At 39.5% G+C, this 26,624-nt stretch overlaps 1 protein-coding gene across 3 annotated transcripts in view; it reads left to right on the forward strand.

Annotated features, from left to right (window-relative positions):
* Positions 1–26,395, forward strand: part of SH3D19 (SH3 domain containing 19) — a 187,731-nt gene extending 161,336 nt beyond the window's left edge. For 2 of the 3 annotated variants that reach the window (XM_081304755.1, XM_081304756.1), the window contains exons 11-20: positions 295–559; positions 3,412–3,480; positions 7,749–7,821; positions 9,170–9,300; positions 11,676–11,734; positions 13,806–14,008; positions 14,497–14,549; positions 16,074–16,260; positions 16,655–16,752; positions 21,853–26,395. In XM_081304755.1, coding sequence (XP_081160881.1) covers positions 295–559; positions 3,412–3,480; positions 7,749–7,821; positions 9,170–9,300; positions 11,676–11,734; positions 13,806–14,008; positions 14,497–14,549; positions 16,074–16,260; positions 16,655–16,752; positions 21,853–21,969 — 1,255 coding nt within the window. In that variant the 3' untranslated portion in view covers positions 21,970–26,395. The remainder of the gene's footprint in view (positions 1–294; positions 560–3,411; positions 3,481–7,748; positions 7,822–9,169; positions 9,301–11,675; positions 11,735–13,805; positions 14,009–14,496; positions 14,550–16,073; positions 16,261–16,654; positions 16,753–21,852) is intronic. The other variant, XM_081304757.1, reaches the window with a different exon arrangement.
* The last annotated feature ends 229 nt before the right edge of the window (positions 26,396–26,624 follow it).

Below are 26,624 nucleotides of genomic sequence, written 5' to 3' on the forward strand. Positions count from 1 at the left end.
CAGGGTGTGTTTAAGAGCAGTCAGGGCCTCAGAGAGCTCGTGATAGTAAATGCTTGTTTGTCTTGAACTAATGAATCTCTGGTGCAAGATAACAGGAAGCTGGAACATCATGGCATTTCCTCTAATAATATAATGTTTAATGCAGCAGTCATTTGCTCAAAAATAGCATACCCTGCAGGTTTCAGTAAATTGCACTCCACTTGCAGAAAGCTGTGTGTGTGTGTGTGTGTGTACACCTGTAGGAAAGGACAGAGTGGAACCTAATACTGATCACGACTTCCCATTGACTTTCAGACCCGTTAATGGAAAACCTACTCCAGCTAGACGGCCTCCTCCCAAAGGAGCCCCCGAGAGGCCACCTCCCCCAAAACTTCCTGCAACCCGAACATCAAATAAGAAACTGCCTTTTAGTCGGTCCTCTTCTGACATGGATCTTCAGAAAAAACAAAGTCCCTTGGCATCTGGGCTCTCAAAAGCCAAGAGTCATATCTTTAAAAGTCAAGATCCGGTGCTACCCCCTCGTCCCAAACCAGGACATCCTCTGTACAGAAAATACATGGTAAGTTGGGCTTTTAAAAATGTTTGTGGTCAAGAGGTGTGTTCTATAATATATTTTAAAATCCATTATTCCCTAGAAAAAGATGGTGAAACAAATAGGAAATTGTCCCTTGACCCTAAGAGTGCTTTAGATAAGTTGACCAGAATACCACCTAGGCTTTGAAAGCAGGGTTTCATTAGAAGGAGAAACACAGGGGAAGAGGAAGCGGGCCACACAGGGGTTATAAGGTGTTAACCAAGTGAAATTAAAAACCTGACCCTGTAGGTTATGCTAATAGGAGTGACTGACAGAGAGTTATATCTTGATAGAGTTTACATCTTAAGCAACTTTGCCCACTGAGTAAATTTGGGGGGTGGGAGGTGGTGGGTACTGGAGATTGAACTCAGGGGAACTTGACCACTGAACCACATCCCCAGCCCTGTCTTGTATTTTATTTAGAGACAAGGCCTCACTAAGTTGCCTTGCTTTTGCTGAGGCTGGCTTTTGAGATTCTCCTGCCTCGGCCTCCTGAGCCACTGGGATTACAGGTGTACACCACTGTGTCCAGCCCCCTGAGTACATTTTAAAATGAAGTTGAAGTGAAGTTTTTATTAAGGTGGGTGGATTTCCCACTTTTTTTTTCATTTTTTAAAGCCTAATTATACTGGAACCTTTAATAGCTACTTGTTAGCAGTTTTTATCAATAGATAAGATACTAACGTTTTTCTCAAGTGACTTCTGCTTCCATTTCTCACAGATGGAAAATAGCGTTGATGTGGTCTCTCCTTTGGTCAGATTAACCTGATAAAATCTTTAAAATATTAAAATGAGGGCTGGGGATGTGGCTCAAGCGGTAGCACGCTCGCCTGGCATGCGTGCGGCCCGGGTTCGATCCTCAGCACCACATACCAACAAAGATGTTGTGTCCAACGAGAACTAAATAAATAAATAAATAAATAAATATTAAAAAATCTCTCTCACTCTCTCTTTGAAAAAAAAAAATAAAATAAAATATTAAAATGATGAGGAAATCAGGACTGTTTGTTCTTTTTGAACAATTAATGATAGAGTAGCTCCTAACAGGAACAGTAGTTAATTATTTTGTCTTGTTCCATGTTTCCATCATTAAGTCAGGAATTTTCTTTTACTTTAAGTCATTCGGGGTTTTGTTAAATTTTTTTTTTTTTTTAAGAGAGAGAGAGATTTTTTTTTTTTTTTTTTTTTTTTTTGGTAGATGGACACAACACAATGCCTTTATTTTTATGTGGTGCTGAGAAGTGAACCCGGGTCACGCCCATGCTAGGCAAGTGCTCTACTGTTTAGCCACAATCCCGGCCCTAATTTGTTTTTTAATCCTCCTTTGAAAAAGGAATAGACAGATGAGGAGATAGTCTATTCATATATATTCATATTCATTTGAATCAATGAAACTTTAATTGCCAAAACTCACAGGTGGTACCAGAGATGTAGGGAACCTGCCTAGCATGTGTGAGGCCCTGGGTTTGATCCCTGAGACCACCAAAAAGAAACCCAAAAACAAAACCCCATGGACTGGGATTGTGGCTCAGGAGTAGAGTGTGTGCCTAGTGTGTGCAAGGCCCTGGGTTCGATCCTCAGCACCACATAAAATAAATAAATAAAATAAAATATTGTGCCCAACTACAACTAAAAAATAAATATTAAAAAAAAAAAAACTCAAAGGTATTTGGGGGGATAGGTTGTTGATAATAAAAACATTAGCTGAGCCAGGGGCACACATCTGTAATCCTCGCAACTCAGCTCAGGAGGCTGAGGCAGGAGGATTGCAAATACAAGGCCAGCCTCAGCAGCTTAGTGAAACCCTGTCTCAAACTATAAAACAAAACAAAAGAGCAAGGGATGTGGCTCAGTGGTAAATCACCCCTGGTGTTATATCCAAAGTGTCAACAACTACAACAACAACAAAAAAAACCAAAAACAACCAGTAGCCCATGTGTATTGAGGACTGATTATGAGCCAGGCACTGTTCGAAGGTTTTATATAGGTAAAGTGCTCATTTATTCTTCACATCAACCTTGTGAGTTGATAAAATTAAAATTCCTCGTTGTACAAATGAGGACAATAAGATGAGAAAGAAGCCAGCCAGTGATGGAACCAAGATTTGAACGTAGATAACTAGCTCTGACCCCCTGCTCCTAACCATTAGGCCATATTATGAACACAGTGTTACCAATTGTAAAGACTCTACTTGCTTTTTGCTTTGGACACTCTGTGTTTGGATTCCTTACTCAGTATAACTGCATACCAATAAAGTATTTAAAGAACTCAAAAGAAATTAATACATTTAACATGATGGTGTGATGAGAATGGTGTGTCTCCTAAGGAAATAATCCCTTAAATTTTCCCTCATTTTTTTCCATAGCTACCCTACCATTAAATTGGTAGCAGGGAATCCTGGGACACAAGGAGATGTCTGGAAGTCATGCTGCTCCACCCAGCCTTACGGGGCCACACCCTCACACTTCCCTATCTTTGCCCAAGGGCCCAGGCAGCCATTTTGAGAACTCCGAATTAAAGATGGGCAAGGTCAGGTGCCGGAGACTCATCCTTCAGCCCCCAGGGGACTTGGTGGACCTTCCCTGTAGAAAGGGACTTCTTAGTTGTTGGTTATTAAGGGAACTTTAGGCCACATGCAGCCCTGGTGGTCCCCTGGGCTCCACCTCACCTCCCATGAACTTGAAAGTCCAGGAGAAGCGCCGGCCCCCCTCCATCCAGGTGTGAGTTAGGCTGATCAGGAGAGCTGAGGCGCACACTCCGAGTCCCTCAACCATCAGCAGCTGCTCGTGAGGAGGCTCCTTGATTGTGAATGACTCTTGTGTTGGTTTTCATTTAAGCTGTCTGTGCCTCATGGAATTGCCAATGAAGACATTGTCCCACAGAACCCTGGAGAACTCTCTCGGAAGGTAAAGTGGAGCTCTTTCTTTACTGACGGGTGTGGAAAATCGCCGGCCTCTGTTACTGCTGTTACACATTATTAAATGCTTTAGGCTCCAAAGATTAAAATGTGGAAAAGTAATAATGTTTTATTAATAATTGCTTCAGAGAGTGGTATTGTACCTTCCAGCGTGGGGACGTACTAGTGATGCTGAAGCAGGCAGAAAATAATTACCTGGAATGCCAGAAGGCAGGCCAAAAGGACAGGCAGAGTTCACGTGTCCCAGATGAAGATTATCACTCCTCTTGATGAGAGGACCATCAGATGAGCAGACCCAACGGAAGGAATTAATGTTGTCCAGCCTTCATATCACACATGGCGGCACATTTCATAGAACTATTAATTATATCGCAGCCCCAAGTTTTTTATTAGGAAAGTTATCTTAACCAGAGTGAAAATTACAGTAGCATTCTGTTCCATTTTTAGAATGAATGACTTGAGGCCGGCCTCTGCCATCCTAATCACTCTGCTGCACATACTGACTGGGGTATTTTGCCACCTTCCACGGTGCAGGATCACCTGTGACCTTACTTGTGAAAGCTGGAGCACTCACTTGTGAACTCCCAACTGTGGGAGCCGTGTATGTTTTTTAAATAATATAAACATGTTTGCTAAAGTGCCAGAGATCCATTTTCCAGCAGAATGGGTAATGATTTTAAAGGGGGTCCTATAAATGTTAAGTGTGACATTAAAAAAATAAACACACACACACACACACACACTTCCTTTAAGATGTAAGCTTAGTGCAATCGTCATTTTGTATCCCAACAACCTTGAGTCACATTTTAGGCCTAACAAATTTGTGGAGCCTGGGCTGGGGCTGTAGCTCAGTGATAGTACTTAACTAGCATGGGTGAGGTACTGGGTTTGATCCTTAGCACCACCTATAAATAAATAAATAAAACAAAGGTCCGCCGACAAATATATATATATATATATATATATATATATATATATATATATATATATATATATATATATAAAATATTTGGAGCCTGGGAAGGTACAAAGATTGTTAAAGGTCATTTGTTTAGCAAGAAACATGCTGTCAAACAATTCATAGAGGTGTATTTTTTTTTTTTTAGTTTTAGGTGGATACAATATCTTTATTTTACATTTATGTAGTGCTAAGAATCAAACCCAATGCCTCATGCATGCTAGGCAAGCACACTACCACTTGAGCCACATCCCCAGCCCTAGAGGGATATTTTTTAAAGAGCGTCCAGTTTTCACTGTTAGTTAATGTCAAATATATGAAAAATAATTCCCACTAGTCATTCAACCCAAGTATTTTGTTTTACCTTTTATTTTCATTTTTATAATCTCATTCAATTCTTCTTAGAAGGCAGTTTATCTTTTAAGATTTGCTTAAGAAACTAAGAATTTGTATTTTGTGGAGCAGAGAAAAATACATGGTCAGCCAGTTGCAGCTGGTTGTGAAAAGTTCTAAGTTCAGTTCACATAAGAAAAGTTGTGTTACTTATTCTGTCTGTATTGGTACAGCGTTATCCAAGTGTCCTCGCGTCCTTCCTCTTTCAGAACACACTGATGGTAACCATGAGGTACGTGCCCCAAAGCTATCCTTAAAAAAACGAAAGCTAAAAAATGAGGTGTTATTCTTTTATAATGTCCAAAGTGTTTCCACTTTAAACATCACCTTCTCATCTTGTGCTACAGGCTTGCAGAGGTGGCCTCAGGTGGCCATTTCATTATCACTGTAGGTGATGGTGTCAGTGGTAAAATCAGTGCAGTTACCAATAACGATAATGAAATGAGTCCTCCATTAGGCTTTTGGGTTCATGGTTATCATTAAGTTTCTGAGAAAAGCAAAACTTACCTGGGGATGTGGCTCAGGGATGGAGCGTCTGCCTGGCATTTATGAAGCCCTTGGTTCAATCCCTGGCACCACAAATAAATATACAACAGTGCTTCCTGCTTTGTGTGGGCACCTGTGAATAAATAAACAAAAACAACAACAACAAAAGAAACCTTACTGTTTGAAAATCTGGTTTTGAGGTAAATATCTCTAAGAAGTGTTTTACTTTTCCCTAATTTGGTAAAAAGAGAATATTGGCCATTACCAGTTATAGTTGAATCCGATGGATCCTGGAAAATCTGGGAGGTCATTGACAGGTTCATGGTTGAACTCACACCCAGTTACAGGAAGTGAGGCTTCAGTTCCCTGCTCCCTGCAACACAGGTGTTCACTTAAACGTCTACATTTTGTTTTTTAATGTGTGAAATAAACATGACAACACCTCGTGGAGTTGATTTTAGAACTGACATATTATATGATTCCATATAAGGTAAAAGTAAGTCCATGGAGATAGAAAGGTAGGTGTTCGTGGTTACCTTGGACTGAGGTAGGGGTTGTGCAATTCTGTGAATAAACTAAAACCGCACACATGCTACACAGGGTGGTCTATTGTATATGAGTTATGTCTCAAAGGTGTTTATCAAATTAAATGAACTAATGTCTAGAGGTGTTACACACAATAAGTAGCACACAGCAGATGAACAATAAATATTAGCTTTCTTATTGTTATCATACCATTTGTATCAGCCCTGCTATAGAATGCCCTTTGAAATATATTAGATTTATCTACCACATACCCACCCTGACGCGGGTCTGTGTTGTACCGGCCTCTTGTGGACAACTCTCTCCAGCCTGTTCCATTTGCCCTTCACCTGACAGGCCAGGTTGATGGGCATCATTGCCAGGGATCTCCCTACACTGAAGGCAGAGAAGGGGAACCGTAATCAGGAGGCACAAGTGACCTTCCCCGCCCTCCCAGGCTTGGTTACCTTTAGATCACTGGTCCATTTGGAGGCTTAGGTTTGTGTTAGGTGTGAGGTTGATCTCTGGCTTTATTTTTTCCAAATGGATAGCCATCTTCCCTGATATTATCTATTGAGTAGCCATTCTTTCTCCATAGATATAAATCAGTACAAAACAAAAATCACATATGCATGGGTAATAAATTACCAGCACTGAAGAGCTTTGAGTTACAGCACTCCAAATAGCATCCCTCCATCAGGTTTGATGGTGAAGGTGATGATGTGGATAAGCCCTGTCTCTTAAAGAACGTGAGAATAACAACGGTTTGTCATTAAGAAGGTCCCTCTTCAACCCTACCTTCTCCCCCAGCCAATCAAGACCATTGGCTAGTTTGGTGGGGAATATGGCATTCATTCTCTTTGCTAATTTATTTAGAATTACTGTTGAATAAACGATTCAGATTAAATAGAAAATCCAGGCCAGGCATGGGAGGTAGAATTGCTTTCAAATTAGAGAAGACATTCAATTAAGTGGTAATAAATGAAATGGATTTTACCTTTTGTGAATTATACTTCTGTGGGAAGTCATTAGCTGCCTTCATTACAAAAGGCAAGAACATAAACTGCAGAACTTTCTTCTTTTCCCATCCTAATAAAGACACAACTTCTAAGGCTCTGTTCTTAAGGATTAGTCTTGATCACAGTTTAAGGGGAAAACTACCTACCCTTCAAAGGGGAAGAGGTCACAAACCACTGCTTTGGGGGAGAATAAATTATATTGCTTTTTTTTTTTTTTTAATGAGTACTCTTCCTTTTTTTATTTTCTTGGTTGAAAAAAAGAAGAAAAATATGCAGGGAATATTATAATTGAGAGTTATTTCTGTCCCCCCTCGGCAAGGATACATTCTTTTTCAGCTTGATAATGGTTCCCTTGTTTACTTCACCTGTGTGGTTTTCATTTTGTGCTCATAATGTAATTGTGGCAAGCTGGCTCTAATGAGAAAAAAAAAATTGGCTTCAGAGTGAATAATAAATCTAGCATCTAGCTGGGTGCAGTGGCACACACCTGTAATCCCAGCAATTTGGGAGGCTGAGGCAGGAGGATTGCAAGTTCGTGGCCAGCCCTCAAAATTTAGTGAGGCCCTAGGCAACTTAGCAAAACTCTGCCTCAAATTTTTTTAAAAAGGAGGGCTGGGGCTATAGCTCAGTGGCAAAGTGCTTGCCTAGCATGTGTGAGGCACTGGGTTTGATCCTTGGCACCACATAAAAATTAACAAATAAAATAAAGGCATTCTGTCCATCTACAACTACAAAAAAAAAAATCTTTTTTAATTCAATAAAAAAGGACAGGAAATGTAGCTCAGTGGTAAAGTGCCCCAGGGTTCAATCCTCAGTACCAAAAAGAAAATCTAGCATCCATCTTGCACACTTCATTCACAGCCCTGTTTCTCCCCCTAGGATCCAAGTCCTGCTCAGAAACCTGTGGACAGTAGTGCTCCTCACGCTGTCGTTCTTCATGATTTTGCAGCAGGTAAGGATATAAATAATAGATTGTTAGGACAGGATCCAGGAGTGAGTCATCATCCCTGGGTTAACGAACCTCTCAAGACATCCTTCTTTATTTTCTGCCTGTAGAATCCTTGACTAGAGATATCATCTAACCCATCACCTGAGGAAGGGCCAACTGTACCCAGCCATTCCAGAAAGCCTCGTTGTAATCTTGGTGTGGTGGTGCACACCTATAATCCCAGGGGCTTGGGAGGCTGAGGGAGGAGGATCATGAGTTCAAAGCCAGCCTCAGCATTGTAGCGAGGCGCTAAGCAAATTAGTAAGGCCCTGTCTCTAAATAAAAAATAAAAAGGGCTGGGGATGTGGCTCAGTGGTTAAGCCCCCCTGGGTTCAGTGCCTGGTATCAAAAAAAGAAAAAAAAAAGAAAGCTTAGTTGCATACCTTGCCTTTGATACTCTCTGAGAGGGAGTTTCTCATGTAAATAAACAAAGCAAAGTGTCTGGCAGTTACAAACTTGTAGTGGATACTAATTAACAATTGTAATGTAGTTAATTATAATTTAATAAATGAAGTTCTTTAGTCATAAGAGTTGTCTCACCTACTACTGAACTGTGAGATCAAACTATTAAATTTTGGGGCAGATATGGTGTCATCCCAGCAACTCAGAAGGCCGAGGCAGGAAGATCACAAGTTTGAGGCCAGCCTCAACAACTTACCAAGAACCCGTCTCAAAATTTTAGAAAAGTGGAGGTGGGACTGAGGATGTAGCTCTGTGCTTGAGCCCCCAGTGTTCAATCTCTAGTACCATACACATGCACACAAAAGTTAATTTTTTGTAATTTTTAAAATACCCTTCATATCCAAGGCTAAAAAGAAAATAAATACTTGATTTATTTACGACATCTTTTTAATCCATTTGGTAGACTGATTTTTATGTCAGTGAGGGAAAATTTACTTAGAGCTATAGGACTCCCTTAGTTAATATTTGAGGCTAAAGTGATTTTTTAAGCATGATTGAGAATAATGATAATATTATACCATGTCTATAAAACCCTTCCATTGTTCAGTGTGCATTCAGCAAGAGGTTTTTATTGGCACAGTAGGAATCACTGGCCAGCACAATGGTTGTTTGGTTTTTTATCACCATTTCCCATCAATCGTTGCATAGTAGATATGTCTAATTTGATGTTAGGAGGAGCTTATATCATGAAAATTTTCAAAGTATATATTTTCAGTAAGTTTGGTTAGTGTGTTCTGTCATCAGAACGTAGGGCCTCCATGAGCAGAGCTAAATGCCTCTTTGTTCTTGACTTTAATGAAATATGCAATCAGGATAATTTATCATACGTAACTGTGATCTGCTGTTACAGAGCAAGATGACGATTTGAATCTCACATCTGGAGAAATTGTTTATCTTCTTGAAAAAATAGACACAGATTGGTACAGAGGGAAATGCAGAAGCCAGACTGGCGTGTTTCCTGCCAACTATGTCAAAGTAATCGTAAGTGGCATGTGCTCATTTTAATTGGTCCTATATTCAGTGGGTTCTGTGTGACTTGCAGATTGCTGAAAAGCGACCAGAAGCCTAGATTCTTGAGTTCTAGTTCTCCCTTCCATTGATTAATTTGTCATTTGGGAAGTTCAAAAGTCAAGAGTTGTTTCAGTAATGAGTGATCCTTATTCTTTGATGATGAATGCCATCTGAATCCAAAAGTGAATGCCACACAGGCCACTTGGTGAACCACCTATTCCTGGGTTGTTAAACACTTCAGGGTATGTTAATTCTTTGAGACTTTTAGTGAACATGAATTAAATGGTACCAGATTGTCCTGAAAGAAATGTTTGCAAGGTTATGGTACCACTTCTCATTTTCTTTGGAGTACATTTTATTTTTGGCTTCTTTCTTTTCTTTTCCTATTTATCTCCATCTTTCAAAAAAAAACTGGGGTAATACTAATCTAGTTATTGGACCTAATGGTTCATTAATGGTTTTTCACATAATAATTTCAAATTTGATTAGGAAAAATTATATTAAAGCATCAGTATTGCATAAGCCCTCACAGCCTAACTTGGAGTGCCTACCTGTGTGTTGGAGCTTCAGGTGCTAAGACCAGATGACTGTGCAACATGAGGATAAAACAAGATTGCCCATTGAGGGCTGGGGACATAGTTCAGGTGGTAGAGTGCTTGTCTCGCCTTCATAAGGCCATAGGTTTAATCCCCAGCACCACAAAAAAAAAAAAAAAAAAAGACTGCCCATTGAACATTTGTATCCATAGGAAGATTATGACTCAGCCCCATGTGACTTATTGATAAATACTATGAAATATCAATAACTCTAGCTTAAATAATTCAGCTTCAGCCAGGTGCAGCGGCGCATGCCTGTCATCTCAGCAGTTCAGGAGGCAGAGGCAGGAGGATCATGAGTTCAAAACCAGCCTCAGCAACAGTGAGGCTCTAAACAACTCAGTGAGACCCTGTCTCCAAATACAAAAAGGGGGGTACTGGGGATGTAGCTTAGTGGTCTAGTGCCCCTGAGTTCAATCCCTGGTATCCTTCACCCCCCAAAAAAATAGTTTCGCTTCCACAGCGTATTGGGGGGGAGAGAGCAATTTTCCATTACATCTGAAGCAAGTATAACAGAAAATGTGTATTTTTCAAGTAGAAATGAGTGTGTCTCTTGGATTACAAAATGCCATTCTTAAAATTGTCCAGTGTATATATGGCCTGATTCTTTGGAGAAATTCAAGCCACATTCTCTAAATTAATATTAAGAATAATGTTGGTTTTAGCACTCTTCCTCATTTTTCTTCTGCCCAATGGAGCAGTACTTTAAAAAGCACAATTACCACACTGAAATCAATCACAGCAAGCCTGCCACATTATTGGTATAAATGTTATTTCTAAGCCCACAAGTTTAAAAAATTGTTTTAAAACTTCGAACTTGGTAGAATTCATCAAGAAGGGCACTGATTTATTTAATATAAACCTCATAGCCTTAAGTAGTTTCAGACTGCGTACATATGGCCAACAATTTTATTACAGCCCAGCTCCTTTGAGCCTTGTAGATTATATATAAAGTGCCTGCCAGTTAGTACGTGCTCACTTAGGAGAATACCTTTCTTCTTTCCCTATTCACATTGAAGGGGAAAAAAGATGTTCCACAGTTATGGATATGAAGATGATCCACAAGTTTGGTCAAATTGTTTTGTTTGGGGGTTTGATGAGTAATGCAGAATCCTGCTGTCAATGTGAACAGGTGTGGTAGTGCCCATGTGCGACAGCATTTATGCCTTAATGGCTGATTCCTTTCTTAAATCCTTCTCAGCTGAAGTTTTCATCTTGGAGAACCAGAAAACTTAGAGAAAACTCAGTCAGAAGTAGAATATGAATGTGCTTATCCCAGCAAATAAGAGAAGGGTTGATCGCCTACTCAAGGAGGGCTACTTCACGAGCTGTACATTTTTCCCAAAATCCACATGCTGGATTTTTTACTGTTTAGCACCTGTGGTATAACAAGTTTAACACCTAGTTAAACTAGTTGATTTCAGTCATGCATTTTCTAACTTCTTGGCCTGAAATTTATCCTACTAAAGTCCAGCCTGGTGTGAATGGCGCATGCCTATAACCCCAGCCTCTCTGGAGGCTGAGGCAGGAAGATGGCAAGTTCAAGGATAGCCTGGACAACTCAGAGAGACCTGTCTCAAGATTAAAAAAAAAAAAAAAAAAAAAGACTGGGGATGTAGCACAGAGGTAGAGCACTCCTGAGTTCAATCCTCAATATAAGTGAAAATAAACAAAATATACATAGATATATATTTTATTGAAGTTTGGGGGAAAAAAATACAATTGTTACCATGATTTTGTCTTTATTAGGTTGATATTCCAGAAGGAGAAAATGGGAAAAGAGAATCAGTTTCATCTCATTGTGTTAAGTAAGTTCTATGTTCCTTTGCATGAAATATAGAGGAAGTAAGAATTTATATCATAAAGAATTACCAAGCTTAAACACTTCCAGTGTGTAATATTCAGATTCTCATGTTTTCTTTTGTTTTTAATTATGAGAAAAGCTTTGCTTTTTAAAAAAGCCAAAGTGGGTTCAGGTTTTGCTGAAAATGCTGTGTGTTGATAGTAGCTGTCCATCCAGTGCTTGCAGAGAGCTGCTGGGGGGGCCAAGCCTGCTGCCTCTAAGGTCTGGCTTTGGCCTGGGCAGAGATGGTTTGTTGGCCTTCTAGTGTAAGATTCAACTGCTTTGACAGGGAAAACGTTCGAATCTTACAGAAATGTGGGTCATACAAAAACCACTAGATGGGGCTGAGGGTGTAGCCTCAGTGGTAGAGCATTTGCCTAGTGTGTACAAACCAGGCCCTGGGTTTTGTGGCTAGGACCACAAAACAACAACAACAGCAACAAATCCCTGCTAGAAATGTTGTATTATTTTGCTTTCAAAAAGGACTAGAAGAAAGTAAAGGAAGAGTTAAGTTGAAGGGATCTTTCTGTATATCTAAAGACCTTTGCTTGAATTTATAAACCCTTTTATGCATCATTGTAACTCCTTGGTGATTTAAAACCCTGCCAAAATGCAACTTTATATTCTAGTAAAATGAGCAAATTAATAGAATTCACTACCTGGCGGTGACTGTAAACCTGTCGATGAATAGTTCAGACATAAGGAGATGCTCCCAGGGGACTTGAGAAAATAAATGCAAAGGTTATCACAAATAAGAAAACTTCCGTTGCCACAGCAGTGAATTCAGTTTCAGGTTCCACCTTTCTCCTGTTTTTGAGCAGCACGGACCATATCAACAGTTTGAATTTAAAGTAGGCTTGAACAGCCGTGGATCCACTGACCTGACTTCAACCAGAACTTGAGTGGATCCAGGACCCGCCTGTTCTCTTCAAACACCTTGCTATAGATAACTTCCTTCCTGAAGTTTCAAATCAAAGGTTTGATATTAAATCAGACCTTCTAGAGACACAAGTTGGCTCTCCTTTTATGTTCTTTTTGGTCAAAATTGCACACCACTTAAGGATTGTTCCAAGTCTCATAAACAAAGCCTTTTTTAAAGGAGATATAACAATCATTTCATAAAGGAACAGAGTTGGTAGATTACATGTTTTGAAGTACCAAATTTCTGTTTTCTTCCAACCTTTCCAATTTGTGAGGCCATTCATCTATACATTCAACTCATCGACTGATTGGCCCATCTGATGCTACTGCTGCTGCCCTGATTCTTGCTCAGGCAGTTTGGTGTCTTTGCCCTGAGATTCTTGGGATAGGGCCCCTAAACTCAATGCACTTGTGATTGAAAGGCTGCAGATGGGATCATGGATTGGTGTGGCCCACAAACATATGGAGTCTAGAATGCTTCTGTAATGAAGTAAAAATGATCAAAAGACAGACATGGCAGCATGAACCAACCATTCAGCTGCTTCTCTGTACCTCTGCATGTATTCTGTGACCTTGAGCTTTCTGAGTGAATCAGCTCACATCCAAACAGTAAACGCTGTCCTTTAGATGTGTCACTTACTCTTTTTCATGGAAAATGTTAAAATTATCCAAAATACACCTTGTTCCATATTAAACACAGAATAAATGTCTATTGAGAGACTGAGTGAAGGTTTTGAAGCATTTTAGAAGTTAGTACTGTTTTATGGAGTGAAGTGTTGCCCCAATTCTAGAATTGAAAATAAACCTAGTTAAAATCTTTTATATGTTTATATTAACAGCAGTCCCAGGGGCTTGGGATGCTCCTGAGTTCCATTCCCAGCCTCAGCAACTAAGCAAGGCCCTTGCAACTTAGTGAGACCCTGTCTTAAAATAAAAAGCAAATGTTTTGAACGACCAACAATAAAAAAAAATAAAAAATAAAATAAAATAAAAAACAAAAAGGGCGGGGTATGTAGCTCAGTGGTAAAGCACCTCTGGATTCAATCCCCAGCGCCCCTCCTCAAAAAAAAAATCAGTATTCTCTAGTTTAACCCACAGATGTGTTCTTTGTTCAGAAATACAAGATGTGTTGCTCGGTTTGAATATATTGGAGACCAGAAGGATGAGTTAAGTTTCTCAGAGGGAGAAATGATTATTCTTAAAGAGTACATGAATGAGGAATGGGCAAGAGGAGAGCTTCAAGACAGAACTGGGATCTTCCCCCTTAACTTCGTGGAACTTGTTGAGGATTATTCCACCTCTGGTGCAAATGTTTTAAGTGAGTATAGAAAATATGGGTTTTTTAAAAATTACGTCATATTCTAATTTAAATAAGCTAATAATATGATAACACTTAATAATACTTAAGTTGTATAATCCACATGGCCATATTTTTAAAGTAGAAGGGGAAATATTTTAAGCGGTAATTTATATGGGATAGCTATTACTGTGATCATCTCTGAGCTGATTTTGTGATCATCTCTGAGCTGATTTTGTTGTTTTAGGTTAATTAACAATGGTGTCATTTACAAAGTGGCCAGGATTTCTTAAACACATGAGCTATACAGTTTAATTAATGTATATCCTTCTTCACTTTAGAGTAATAAAACAATCCCAGAGAGGGGATTAGAGATCAAGGGACATAGCTAATAAATGAAGACACTGGTCTGGAATTTCAGACTTACGCCTCCCATCCCCACCTAAACGTTTTTCTCTAATACCAGCGGTCTTCTCATCTGACATTTTGACCTTTTGTTTTTAATGTAGGAACAAAGATACCACCAAAGACCAAAAAAGAAGATTCTGGCTCACATTCTCAGGTAGGCTGCTGGAGTGGGGGACTGTTGGGACAGCCAGCTTGAAACCCTGGGAGGAATATTAAAATTACAATTACCAAGAGAAAACAGTATGAAATCATTTTTCAATTCATATAGTAAATGTTTGTAATAAATTAAATAGTAAAACGATTAATTCAATGTAATATTATACATAGAGCTTATTCAAAGACATATAGATCCTGACAGAAAATGAGGAAAGAAGCCATCCACTGGTGGTATTCCCTGTCGTCCCAGGAACTCAGTGGTGGAGGCAGGAGGATTGTTTGAGCCCCAAGTTGAAGGTCGTAGTGTGTTCTGCCTGTCGGGTGTCCATACTAAGCTGAGCACTGATACGGTGGCCTCATGGGACCTACCAGCTTCAAGCACTGGAGTTGCACTGTGAATAGCCAGACACCCCACCTGGGCAATGAAGCACACGCTGTCTCTTGAAGAAAACAGAGATGGCAGACACACCTGTAACCCCAGTGGCTCAGGAGCTGAGGCAGGAGGATCCCAGATTCTAAGTCAGCCTCAGTAATACTTAGTAAGGCCCTGTCTAAAAATTAAAAATAAAAAAAAAAGGTTGGTGATGTGGCTTAGTAGGTAAGTGGCCCTGGATTCAATCTCTGGTACCAAAAAAACAAAAAAAAAAAGGAAGAAGAGGAAAAAGACACAATTGGAAAATTCATTAAAAAGTTGTAAGTGGCTGATACCTTACTAGTAATCAAGAAAATATAATAAAGCAGCAATAAAATAGTATTTTATTTAAAATTATGTATATATTTTTAATTTCGGAGGGGTACCAGGAATTTTGAACTCAGGGACACTCAACCACTGAGCCATATCCCCAGCCTATTTTGTATTTTATTTAGAGACAGGGTCTTACTGAGTTGGTAAGCATCTCAGCCTCCCAAGCTGCTAGGATTACAGGCATGTGCCATTGCGCCTAGCTTAAAATTATATATTTTTTAAAATGATTACTTGTTTTATGTGAATTTCATGCCAGTGTGCTTTTGCTTTTGTGTTTAGTTGTAAATGAACACAACACCTTTATTTATTTATTTATTTATTTATTTTTATGTGGCACTGAGGATCGAACCCAGTGCCTCACTGAGCCACAATCCCAATCCTTAAAATTATATTTAAGAAAAAAAGTTATCAGAAACTTTTATTTCTGAAGCTTAATAGGAACATAAAATATTGGGTAATTTAAGAAGACTTCAGGCTTTGAAATAAAGACTCTTAGTTTTTATTATTCCCCCCCACCCCCGCCACTTTTTTCTCTTTTTTTGTACCAAGGATTGACCCTAGGGGTGCTTTATCTCTGAGCTACACCCCAAGCCCTTTTTTATTTTGAGACAGGTTCTTGCTAAATTGCTGACGCTGGCCTTGAACTTGAAATCCTCCAGCCTCAACCCCCTGAGTAGCTGGAATGCCAGGTGCCCAGCCTCACCATTTTTTAAGCTTTGTAGAACTCGATTTGAAATATAAACTCACATTTCTTACCAGCCTTTTGCTTCATAACAGGACAACAGCCTTTCTGGAGAATGGTGCAGAGCTCTCCACAGTTTTACAGCAGAAACCAGTGAAGACTTATCCTTCAAGAGGGGAGACCGGATCCTGATCCTCGAGCGTCTGGACTCCGACTGGTATCGGGGCAGACTGCACGACAGAGAGGGGATCTTCCCAGCAGTTTTTGTGCAGCCCTGTCCAGGTATGACAGCTACAAGACATGGCCCTTACTCTTCAAGGGGAACCAGAGGCCTCATATATATTCCTTTTTCCCAGCCATGTTCAGTTTAAGTTATTTGAAAGAGTTGATCCATAAGGTTATGCACACTTCATTCATAGTCTACTTTGTTAGAGTTAAGAAAAAATATAAAACTGCCTTCACTAAATAATGGCTGATTATGTCTGTTAAATATATTTTACATAATTGTTTTCTGCTAAGAGAACATCCTTCCTTTTTTTGCAAGTTAATTCAAATAAATTGAAGATGTTCTATTCTGAGAATGACGGGGGGGGGGGGGGGGGGGGTTCTTGAAATGCTCCATTAGTGTTTTAGTCCACTGTGTTTCCATACATTGGAATGTTTCATGTCTTTACAGCTGAGTCAAAAAGTATGTCTGCCATATCACTGAAGGGGAGAAAGGCCAAAGCCTTGTATGATTTCCAGGGGGAGAATGAAGATGAGCTCTCCTTCAAGGTCAGAATGTGTATCTTTGTGTACCTGGAGTAAGCACTGTACCTTTTGAAGTGTCTTGCATTGGAGAGTAGAACATTTGGGTGGGATAGTAATCGTTACCTAAGACTGAAGGAATCTCACACTTTCATTCTAAGGGAAGGAGTAGAGAAAGTACATTAGGCAAATAGAAGTAATAATTTACATTATCAACCAGACATGAAGGTTCTTTGAGAAAACTTTGACTTAATAATCTCACAGCCCTCAAAGTAATTCCTTGTTCTTGTTGTTATAACCTCGGTTCTTAGTAATCTGGTAGTTTCCATTAGTTGCTCTAATAAAGGGCAATCCTCTACGTGGCCCTCACAGCCTGCTACCAACACGCCTTTGAAATCAGTGAAGAGGGGCTGGGGTTGTGGCTCAGAGGTACAGTGCTCGCCTAGTATGCGTGAGACACTGGGCTCGATCCTCAGCACCACATAAAGATATTGTGTGTCCACTTATAACTAAAAAATAAATATTAAAAAAAAAGAAATCAGTGAAGAAACAGGTGACAGCTGCTACAGTTTGCCACTGTGGCACTGTAGCTCAGAAGACACTGTGTCTTGTCCACAGAGACATTCAACAGAGCTTTGCGGTTTTAGTTCCAAAATGCTAATCTACTTTCAAAGATGTTTGTTTGTTTGTTTGTTTGTTTGTTTGTTTGTTTGTTTTGGTACTAGGGATAGAACTCAGGGGCACTTAACCACTGAGCTGCACCCCCAGCCCTATTTTGTATTTTATTTAGAGACAGGGTCTCACTGAGTTGCTTAGTGCCTCGCTATTGCTGAGGCTGGCTTTGAACTCGAGAGTCTCCTGCCTCAGCCTCCCAAGTTGCTGGGATTACAGGTGTGCGCCAACATGCCCAGCTAGTTTTCTTTTTCTTTCTTTTTTTTAAAGCCTAAAATATCCCTAATCTTACTTTACCAAAGAAGTACCTATCAGTGTCTCACCTATCAGTGTCTCTCAGTACATTTTCACAAGTTCACCCAGAGCTTAAAACCTCTCCTGATTTTTGTTTAAGGGAAGTTGAGTTCAATTTTATTTTTCCTATTGTAATATTCTTCAATAAAGTTTTCTTTCCTGTTTAAAAAAAAGAAAGAAATACTTCTTGGGCTGAGGATGGAACCCAGTGCTAGGCAAGCGTTCTACCTTCAGCACCACATGAAAGTAAAATAAAGATATTGTGTCCACTTATAACTAAAATATAGAAGAAAAAAAAGAAGTACCTCTTATTTTTTCTTAAAGTGAAAATGGATTATTTCCATGATTCTATTTCCCTTGGGCCATGGTCAGGGAAAAACACCCAGGACAGTGCCCTGGGGACTGTGTGCTAGAGGAGGGGGAGGGAGATTTCTGTAGTCCTTACTGTCAGCATAGCCTGTGGGAGACAAAGGTCAAGTCTCCATGTGGAGGGTATTCAGCCTGAAGGACTGATTAGAGGAGATGAGACTTGAGACCTTGGGTGCCCAAATAAGGTTTTTACTTGTCTGTAACAGAATGAGGAAAATAAGGCACTATTAGGTATTAGATGTTGGGGGAGTGAGGGAGGTGGGCGGAGGTGTGTCACAATAAGGTTGCTACCTTTCCTACTTCAGGATAGACTTATCCTTTGAGAATGCTCTTCTGACATTTTCATATTGAAAGGCCATTTCTATTATAAACCGTTTTAGTAAGTGATAGATAATTTCCTATATCCTTACTACACAAAATTCAGTTGTTAACTCTATATTAGTATTTTTTTTTCTTTTTAATATCTTGATCCTTAAAATCTAAAAGTTTAGAAACATTGCCCAAGTCCTCTTCAGTCTTGTGAATCAGTGGCTCAGAATTTATTCCTTATTTTTTCATAAAATATTACTGCAAGTGAAGAATCTGAATTCCAGTTTTTTGAGTATTACTTCCTTTAAGTTATGTTGATTGAAATAACAGAATTTATAGTACTTTCAATGAACAGGTTGTCTTCATTTCACAAATAAATGACTCAGTCAGAACAGTGCTAGATTTTTTTAGAGGGATTCTTTACTGCTTTCAGTGGTGTTGGTCATTAATATTTTATTAAATATCCAGAGAATGTTAGTAGATAGAACTTCTTTTAAGGGGTTGGGATTGTGGCTCAGCGGTAGAGCACTTGCCTGGCGTGTGTGAGACCCTGGGTTCAATCCTCAGCACCACATACAAATAAACAAATAAAGTAAAAAGTCTATTTAAAAAAAGAATTTCTTTTAAAAAATAACCCTCTCAGTACATTGACATGGTGTGTAGGTATGAACCAGAGCTAAGAAAAATAGCTTCAGTCAAACATTATACTATAATTGAGGAATCAGAAGGAACTTATTTGTAACAGAACTGAATAGCCAGAATTTACTTTTTTTTGGGGGGGGGGGGTGATAGAGTTACCAGAAATTGAACCAGTGGCACTTAACCACTGAGCCACATCCCCAGCCCTTTTTTTGTATTTTACTTAGAGACAGGTCTCACTGAATTGCTGAGGGCCTCACAAAGTTGCTGAGGCTTTGAACTCTTGATCCTCCTCTGGGATTTCAGGTGTGTGCCACCACACCTGGCGAATAGCCAGAATTTTACAGAGTTTAGCAGGAATAGATTAATGACGTCCGACAATCAAAATGTTTCCTTTCCATTTTCCATAATTAAAGGCTTTAAATCTGCCGGGTGTGGTGCCAAGTGCCTATAGTCTTAGGGACTCCAGAGGCTGAGACAGTAGGATTACAAGTTCAAGGCCAGCCTCAGTAATTTGGTGAGGCCTTCAGCAACTTAGGGAGATCCTCTTGTAAAAAATAAAAAAGAGGGCTGAGATTGTAGTTCAGTGGCAGAGCCCTTGCCTCTCAAGTCTGAGGCCCTGGGTTTGATCCCCAGCACCATATCAAAATAAATGAATTAATTAAATAAAGGCATTGTGTCCATCCACAACTAAAAATATATTTAAAAAAAAAAATAAAAAGAAGGATCTGGGGTTGTGGCTCAGAGGTAGAGCCCTTGCCTAGCATGTGGGAGGCACTGGGTTCGATCCTCAGCACCACATAAAAATAAAATAAAGATATTTTGTCTATCCACAACTAAAAACAAAATAAATGTTTAAAAAATAATAAAAAATAAAATAAAAAGGAATGGGGACTTAGTTCATGGTAAAGAGTCCCTGGATTAAATCTCCAGTAATAGTGTAGGGGAGCTGTAAATCAAACCATTGTTTTTAGAGGGCAATGACTAGGGCTACAAATAAACCCCTGTAACCTGATAAAGTTATTTTAAAGAGTATCCAGGGTCACTTTGGACCATTGTAGAATCTTAAACCCAGATTATCCCAAAATGGTTAGTTACCATAAAGAGCAGAATAGTTAATGTCTTCATCTACTAGAAGAATTCTGTTTTGCACATGAATAAGGCTCTGCCCCTTTGACTAACCTGGTGAAGATCAGTGAGTGTTCTGAATCAGGGTGAAGCTCTTAAGATAAGGGGGGAAATGTAAATTTGATATTGAGCCATGGGGGAATGCAAAAAAACCAAATGGTGAAGGTTGAATACCATTATGTACAAGACAAATGCTCAGGATGTTTAAAAAGCAATTGCAGTAAGAACCTAAGCAAAAAGATCCAGTGTAAAATGTGGTTACCACCTAGAATCTCAGCCTTAGAATCACACTGGAATTGAATTCTGGTTCTGCTACTACTCACACATGTGATACAGGCAAGTTACGTAGTCTCTCCGAGCACTACTAGTTTTTTGTTTGGTTGGTTTTTGTTTGGTTTTGTTTTTTTGGTACCAGAGATTGAACCCAGGGATGCTTAACTACTGATCCACATCCCCAGCCCTTTTTTTTTATCCTTTTTTATAGTTTATTTAGAGACAGAGTCTTGCTGAGTTGTTTTAGGACCTTGCTAAACTACAGATGCTTAACTTTTTTTAAAAAAAATATTTTTTAGCTGTAGTTTGACACAATACCTTTATTTTTTTAATATTTATTTATTTATTTCTATGTGGTGCTGAGGATCGAACCCAAGGCCTTGCACATGCTAGGTGAGCGCTGTACCGCTGAGCCACAACCCCAGGCACTCCTCATGCTTGCTTTGAACTTGCAATCCTCCTACCTCAGTCTCTACAGCCTTTGGGCTTTTAGGCCTGCACCACCACGCCCATCGACTAGTTTCGTTTTCTTTAAAATAAAGAAATATATAAAAATGTAGCTGTAAAATGAGGACAATAATAATGATGGCCATCTCTGGGACTATGGTATTGTTTAAATTGAGTTAGTTCCTGTGTAAAGTGCATAGACTAGGACCAGGCAGCCAGTAAGCACATGGCTCACTCTCATTCCAAGGCTTTGTATAGTGTTGTTCTTCCATGGGACCCTCTCTGATTACCCCAATGAGGCAGCAACTCCATATTGTCTGCTTTGCTCTACTTATGTCTTCCCACTTGAGAATGACGCCTATTTACTATTTCCATAGTGCCCAGAACAATGAGTGGCACATACTAGGAGCTCAGTAAATAATGTTAGATGAAAATATATGTGTATGTGTATATATGGCTGATATTGTCATTTATTCAAGAAGGATTCTCAATTGGTGGTGGTAACTTTAGGAATCATAAAATTATAAGCAGAGCTATGCGTCATGGCATACACCTATATTCCCAGCTGCTTAGGAGGCTGAGGCAGGAGGGTCATGAGTTCAAAGCCAGCTATAGCAAAAGTGAGGTGCTAAGCAACTCAGTGAGATCCTGTCTCTAAATAAATATAAAATAAGGGTCTGACTCAGTGGTTGAGTTCCCCTAAGTTCTATCCCTGGTACTGCCCCCACCACCACCAATTTATTAGCATGAAAATCAAAGTGTAGCAAAATTGATAATGGCAAGGGAATAGGATTTGAGGAAGACAAATAGGGAAGCAAATGGTATCATCATTAGGTGTAGATCATTTCTGTGGCATGTCATTGAATTCTCCCTGCAAATCAAGATATTTGAGTTCTATAAAGAGGAGAGACTATTCATGCCATTCCAGGTAGGCTACTTACCATGCTTAGATCCAATAGAAACCAATGCTTATTTCCAATTCCTGTCTTATTACAGGCTGGGGATATAATAACAGAGCTGGAATCTGTAGATGACGACTGGATGAGTGGAGAACTAATGGGAAAATCTGGAATATTTCCCAAAAACTACGTTCACATTCTACAAGTCAGCTAAAGGTGAAGCTCCACTGTTCCCTGGCACGAAAACTTGCTTGAACTATCATTTTGACTATCAGATGTTTTTGCACTATTTTTTTAAGCAGAAAGAGAAATACCTGAGGTGTACATGATACACTAGAATTTTCTGAAAGCAGAAAACTTCTAGGTTTTGTAGCTAGCTTTCCTTCACAGTGGGAGTGTGCACATGGGCTAGGAAGACACCTGGAGGGATTAGCAAGGCAGATACACATGTCCCCCCCCTCCCCCAGGGAGAGTGTCTGGTGACACAGCCGCATGGAGTGGCTGCAAACCCAAGTTGCACTTGGAGGTGTGTTTTAATCAGCACAAATGAATTAACCATGCTTCTTCATTTTTACTTTAGTTTAAAAAGAGGACGTTTGACATTCTACATGCTGTAACTATCAGGACATGGTTGATAATCTCAATTTCATTTTTGATATTCAAATTATTTCTAACAGCCTGAGCACATTAGCCTTAGTACCAGGGCAGAGAGAGAGTGTTTATTAACTAGTTGGAGCATTTCTAAGCACATGGCAAAGTCAGCTCACACTCAGCAAATGCTCCTATGTAACTGCTTCCTCTTGGTCCAAGGAGCTGAAGGGGGTCAAAATTTGATGTATCTTAGTCAAAAAAGCCCAAACCATCCCTGAGATGCCTTGCTAATGCAGCTGACTCTTCCACACACATGCCATGGTTTTTCTTTGCTCAGTCTATGCTTTATGTTAACAGGGTTATTATAAAGCACATTCTCTGAATCTGCAATCATTCCTTTGACAATTACTGGTACCCAAAGGAAAATTCATTTTCTTTGCATTACCCCAGTAATATATAAAAGCTGTGTCTTGTTATGGTAGGACATTATGAATCACATAGAGCATCTTTGAATGCAGAGCAACTATTAAGATGAAAAACAGTGCCAAGCCCCCCACCACTCATTTATTCGAAATATAATCAGAATGAAAAAATAATTTAAGAGGACTGAAGGCTGGTACTCTCCACCAGCCACGCCCCCTCCAGCTCTTCTAGCACAATTATTAGAGTAAATAAGAAAACCACTTTCCTTTCATCCATTGTTATACATTGCAAAGCTTAAGATAAAAGTGGTTCTTCACATGACTGAATCAGTTACAGCTAATGGGCTAAAGCCAAATAGGTTGAAGACAATCTTCCAAACACATCAGTAGAATAGAATTTCTTGAAAATGTAAAACACTTTCCCAACAATGTTCATGACTTTCTTCTGTTTTTGAGAAGAATTTTATATGCTGGATCACTTTTGAGCCTCTGTCGTTTTCTCCCATTGCCCAAAAGCTGGGCAGCCAGTGATTGCACTTGACCTGAATGCCACGTGGAGTCTGGAAGGAAGTAATATTTACTTTGTCTTTGAGTGAAGTTTACCTCCAAGGTTTATGGTTACATTTGATTTTGGAGTATGGGAGCTGTGTTTTCTATGTTTGGGGTGAGGAAGAGAGTATAAAGAGAATTTTTGTCCAATTTCACTCAAAGGTCATTTAATGAGAAAGGGATGACTTTTAAACCATTATCCAAACTAAAATTCTAATTGGCAGCAAGCTGTACAACAGCAGGAAGGGGGCAGGGCTAGGGAACGGGACATGAGGTTTCTATCTTTGCCTGTGTAATTTTAACATATTGAAGATTCTGAAAACTTATCTCTTTTGGAGAAAAATATCCCCCTTAATATTGGCCTTCTGTAAGCAGAATGATAAGTGCAATAGTTGTAAATCTACTTGACACTATAATAAACCGAACTGAACTTTTCCAAGCCCCTTTCTTAGACTAGACTGAATTTTTGAGATTGGAAATGGCATCTTCTTATCTTCATATCTCAAATCCCTTGGACCATATAGGTTGGTTGCTTGGTTGGTTGGATAGATGGATGGGTGGGTGGGTGAATTTCACCTATAGCAATACTATCTTAGATCTACACACTATCTTTTCTCTCTAATTCATTGGGAAAAATCTATATTGAAACAAAATCCAGTTATGTATGATTTGCTTCTATTATGTTCTGGTTTTTGCTTGCCATTTATTTCCCACTGAGCAGATAGAAAGCAAAAATGTTACCAGTGGGTTTTCATAGATAATTTCTTATTCTAAATATTGATTGAATTCAAGGTGAAACTCAACCATGTTTAAGTAGAAACATATTTATGCCCAGTTAGTTTTATAGGGAATAAATAGGAATACATTTTGTTTCCTTTCAAGAATGTTAAGTGGAAACTTGATATTGTTCATCTAAGCCTGCTCAAATCCTGAATCTCTGAATCCTTTCTCATTGTTAGGTTAAAACTGAAGAAGCCACATTATGTATTAGCCTTTGAACACTAAAAGACAACATATTTCTTTAAAAGGCACCCTTGTTTTCATGGCTGGAAATCCCAGGCCTGGAAATTAATCTGTAACATTCAGAATGAAAGAAGTCAGTTTATTTATAAAACTTGATTATTACAACTAGTATTTGAAAAGATTTTTTCTATAGGGTTATAAATCAATGCTCTTAACAATCACCATTTAAATTTTATTCATTTTCTTAAGGTTAGATAAATATACCCAGAGAAAATACTGATGGGTATATGGGCTAATAATAAGGGAATATGTTCACTTTGATATGATCATTAATGGTTATAATTAATGTCAAATACACACAGGCCACACGACTCATGATACAATGCCATTTTGAATGCCACTGAGTGAATTCTTAAGCAGTGAAGTTTTATAGAACTAATGAGAAATCATTTTCTAGCCTATGTCTTTTTACTTCACTGTAAATATGAAAGGAAGAAAATCCAGAGCCTCACTCAGAACAATACCACCATCTAGGGGCCACTCCCTTAATTGCAAATTCTTCCTGTTAAACTGCCAAGGGGTCTTTGGAGAGCTGAGCTCAGCCTGCAGAGGCTGAATGATTTTGCCTAAGGTTACTGTTATAAATGCTTCAAAGAAATGCTTTGCATCTCATAGATTATTAATAAATATTGCCTAGATACATGAATGGATGACAGAATATAAAATTGATAGGAGGTTAAAGAAAGGAAAAGAGGCCATGTGTAGTGGCACATGCCTATAATTCCCGTGACTCAGGAGGCTGAGGCAGGAGGATCACAAGTTTGAGGTCAGCCTCAGAAACTTAGCAAGGCCCTAAGCAACTCAGCGAGACTGTTTCAAAAATAAAAAGGGCTGGGAATGTGGCTCAGAGGTTAAGCCCTCCTGGTTTCAATCTGCCCCCCTACCCCACCAAAAAAAAAAAAAAGTGACAAAAATGTTACCTAGTTGATCTGTATAGACAGCATCCTAAGGGCAGGTGAATGTGAGGGAGCAAAGGCCTGCATCTGTGCCGGTCACAGGACTTTGCTGGGCTGTGGTGAGACTCAGCACTGCAGTGAAGGGGTCAGGGGTGGATTGGAATCAACACATAGAGCACTACAACCCTGTGCAATGCGAAGCCCCCTACCCAGTGGGAGAGTGGGCCCTGTGCAGGTTGCTGCTGGAAGGAGGTGGAGTGCCTCTCTATCATAGTCCAGTTGATGGACACAGAAACAGACTAGTTTTTGAGGAAAATTAGGGTGGTGATGAGACCAGACAGGAAGCCGAATACCTCAGGGAAGATGAAAATCAGCATTGCATTCTCAAATATAGCTGCAGAGCAGAACGCTGCACCCAGTGGTCCCTAAAAACCTGCCATCCCAATAAAGGAGGCGAGAGTTTTCCTCTTTGGATTTGGCAGTGAAGTTCACTACCATCAGGCCATCGATGTACTGATACCATGATCCCTGGAAGGTTGGACATCATCGTCACCACTGGTGACACAACTCCTGGAGGAGAAGCCCTGGCCACTGTGCTGAGTGACACATGCAGTCCAGATCCTGGACACCACGGAAGCCAAGAAGCCCATGACAGGGGGGAGTAAAGTCTATTTAGATTTCGTTCCGGACTGAGTAGGTGAGAAGGGACTAGTGCGGTGTGCAGACAGCGTACCCCAAAGTGAGACAGACAGACCCCGAAATGCAGCAAGTTCACACCTACCTAGCTAGATCCTTTTTTTTTTTTTTTTTTACATAAAATGATCCTTTTTTTTTTAACATAATAAGTAATTCTGTAAGTTTTGAGAATTATATACTGACAGTCACCACCAACCAACACGTGGAACTTTGCCATTGCCTTAGAAAGTCCCTCACACATTAAAAAAAAAAAAAAAAAAAAAAAGAAAGTCCCTCACACCCTTCTCATAAAAATGTGATCTTACAGAGTCTATTCCTCTGGCTTCTTTTGCGCAGCATAATACTTTCGAAACTTACCTATGTGGCATCGGTTCATTCCCTTTCTTTTCAATGTATGAATACCACATTTTGTTTGTCATTTTCCTATTGTTTTTAGCTGTTATGAATAAAGTTGGTGTGAACATTGTGTGTGTGTGTGTGTGTGTGTGTGTATACCAGGAATTGAACCCAGGGGCACATAACCACTGAGCCACATCCCCAGCCCGTTTTGGGTTTTTTTTGTTTTTTTTGTTTTTTTGGTTTTTTTTTTTTTTGGTGCTGGGGATTGAACCCAGGGCCTTGTGCATTTGAGGCAAGCACTCTACCAACTGGGCTATATCCCCAGCCCCCTGTTTTGTATTTTATTAGAGACA

Source organism: Spermophilus citellus, assembly GCF_964194105.1.
Source record: "Spermophilus citellus genome assembly, chromosome: 8".
Taxonomy (NCBI): Eukaryota; Metazoa; Chordata; class Mammalia; order Rodentia; family Sciuridae; genus Spermophilus; species Spermophilus citellus.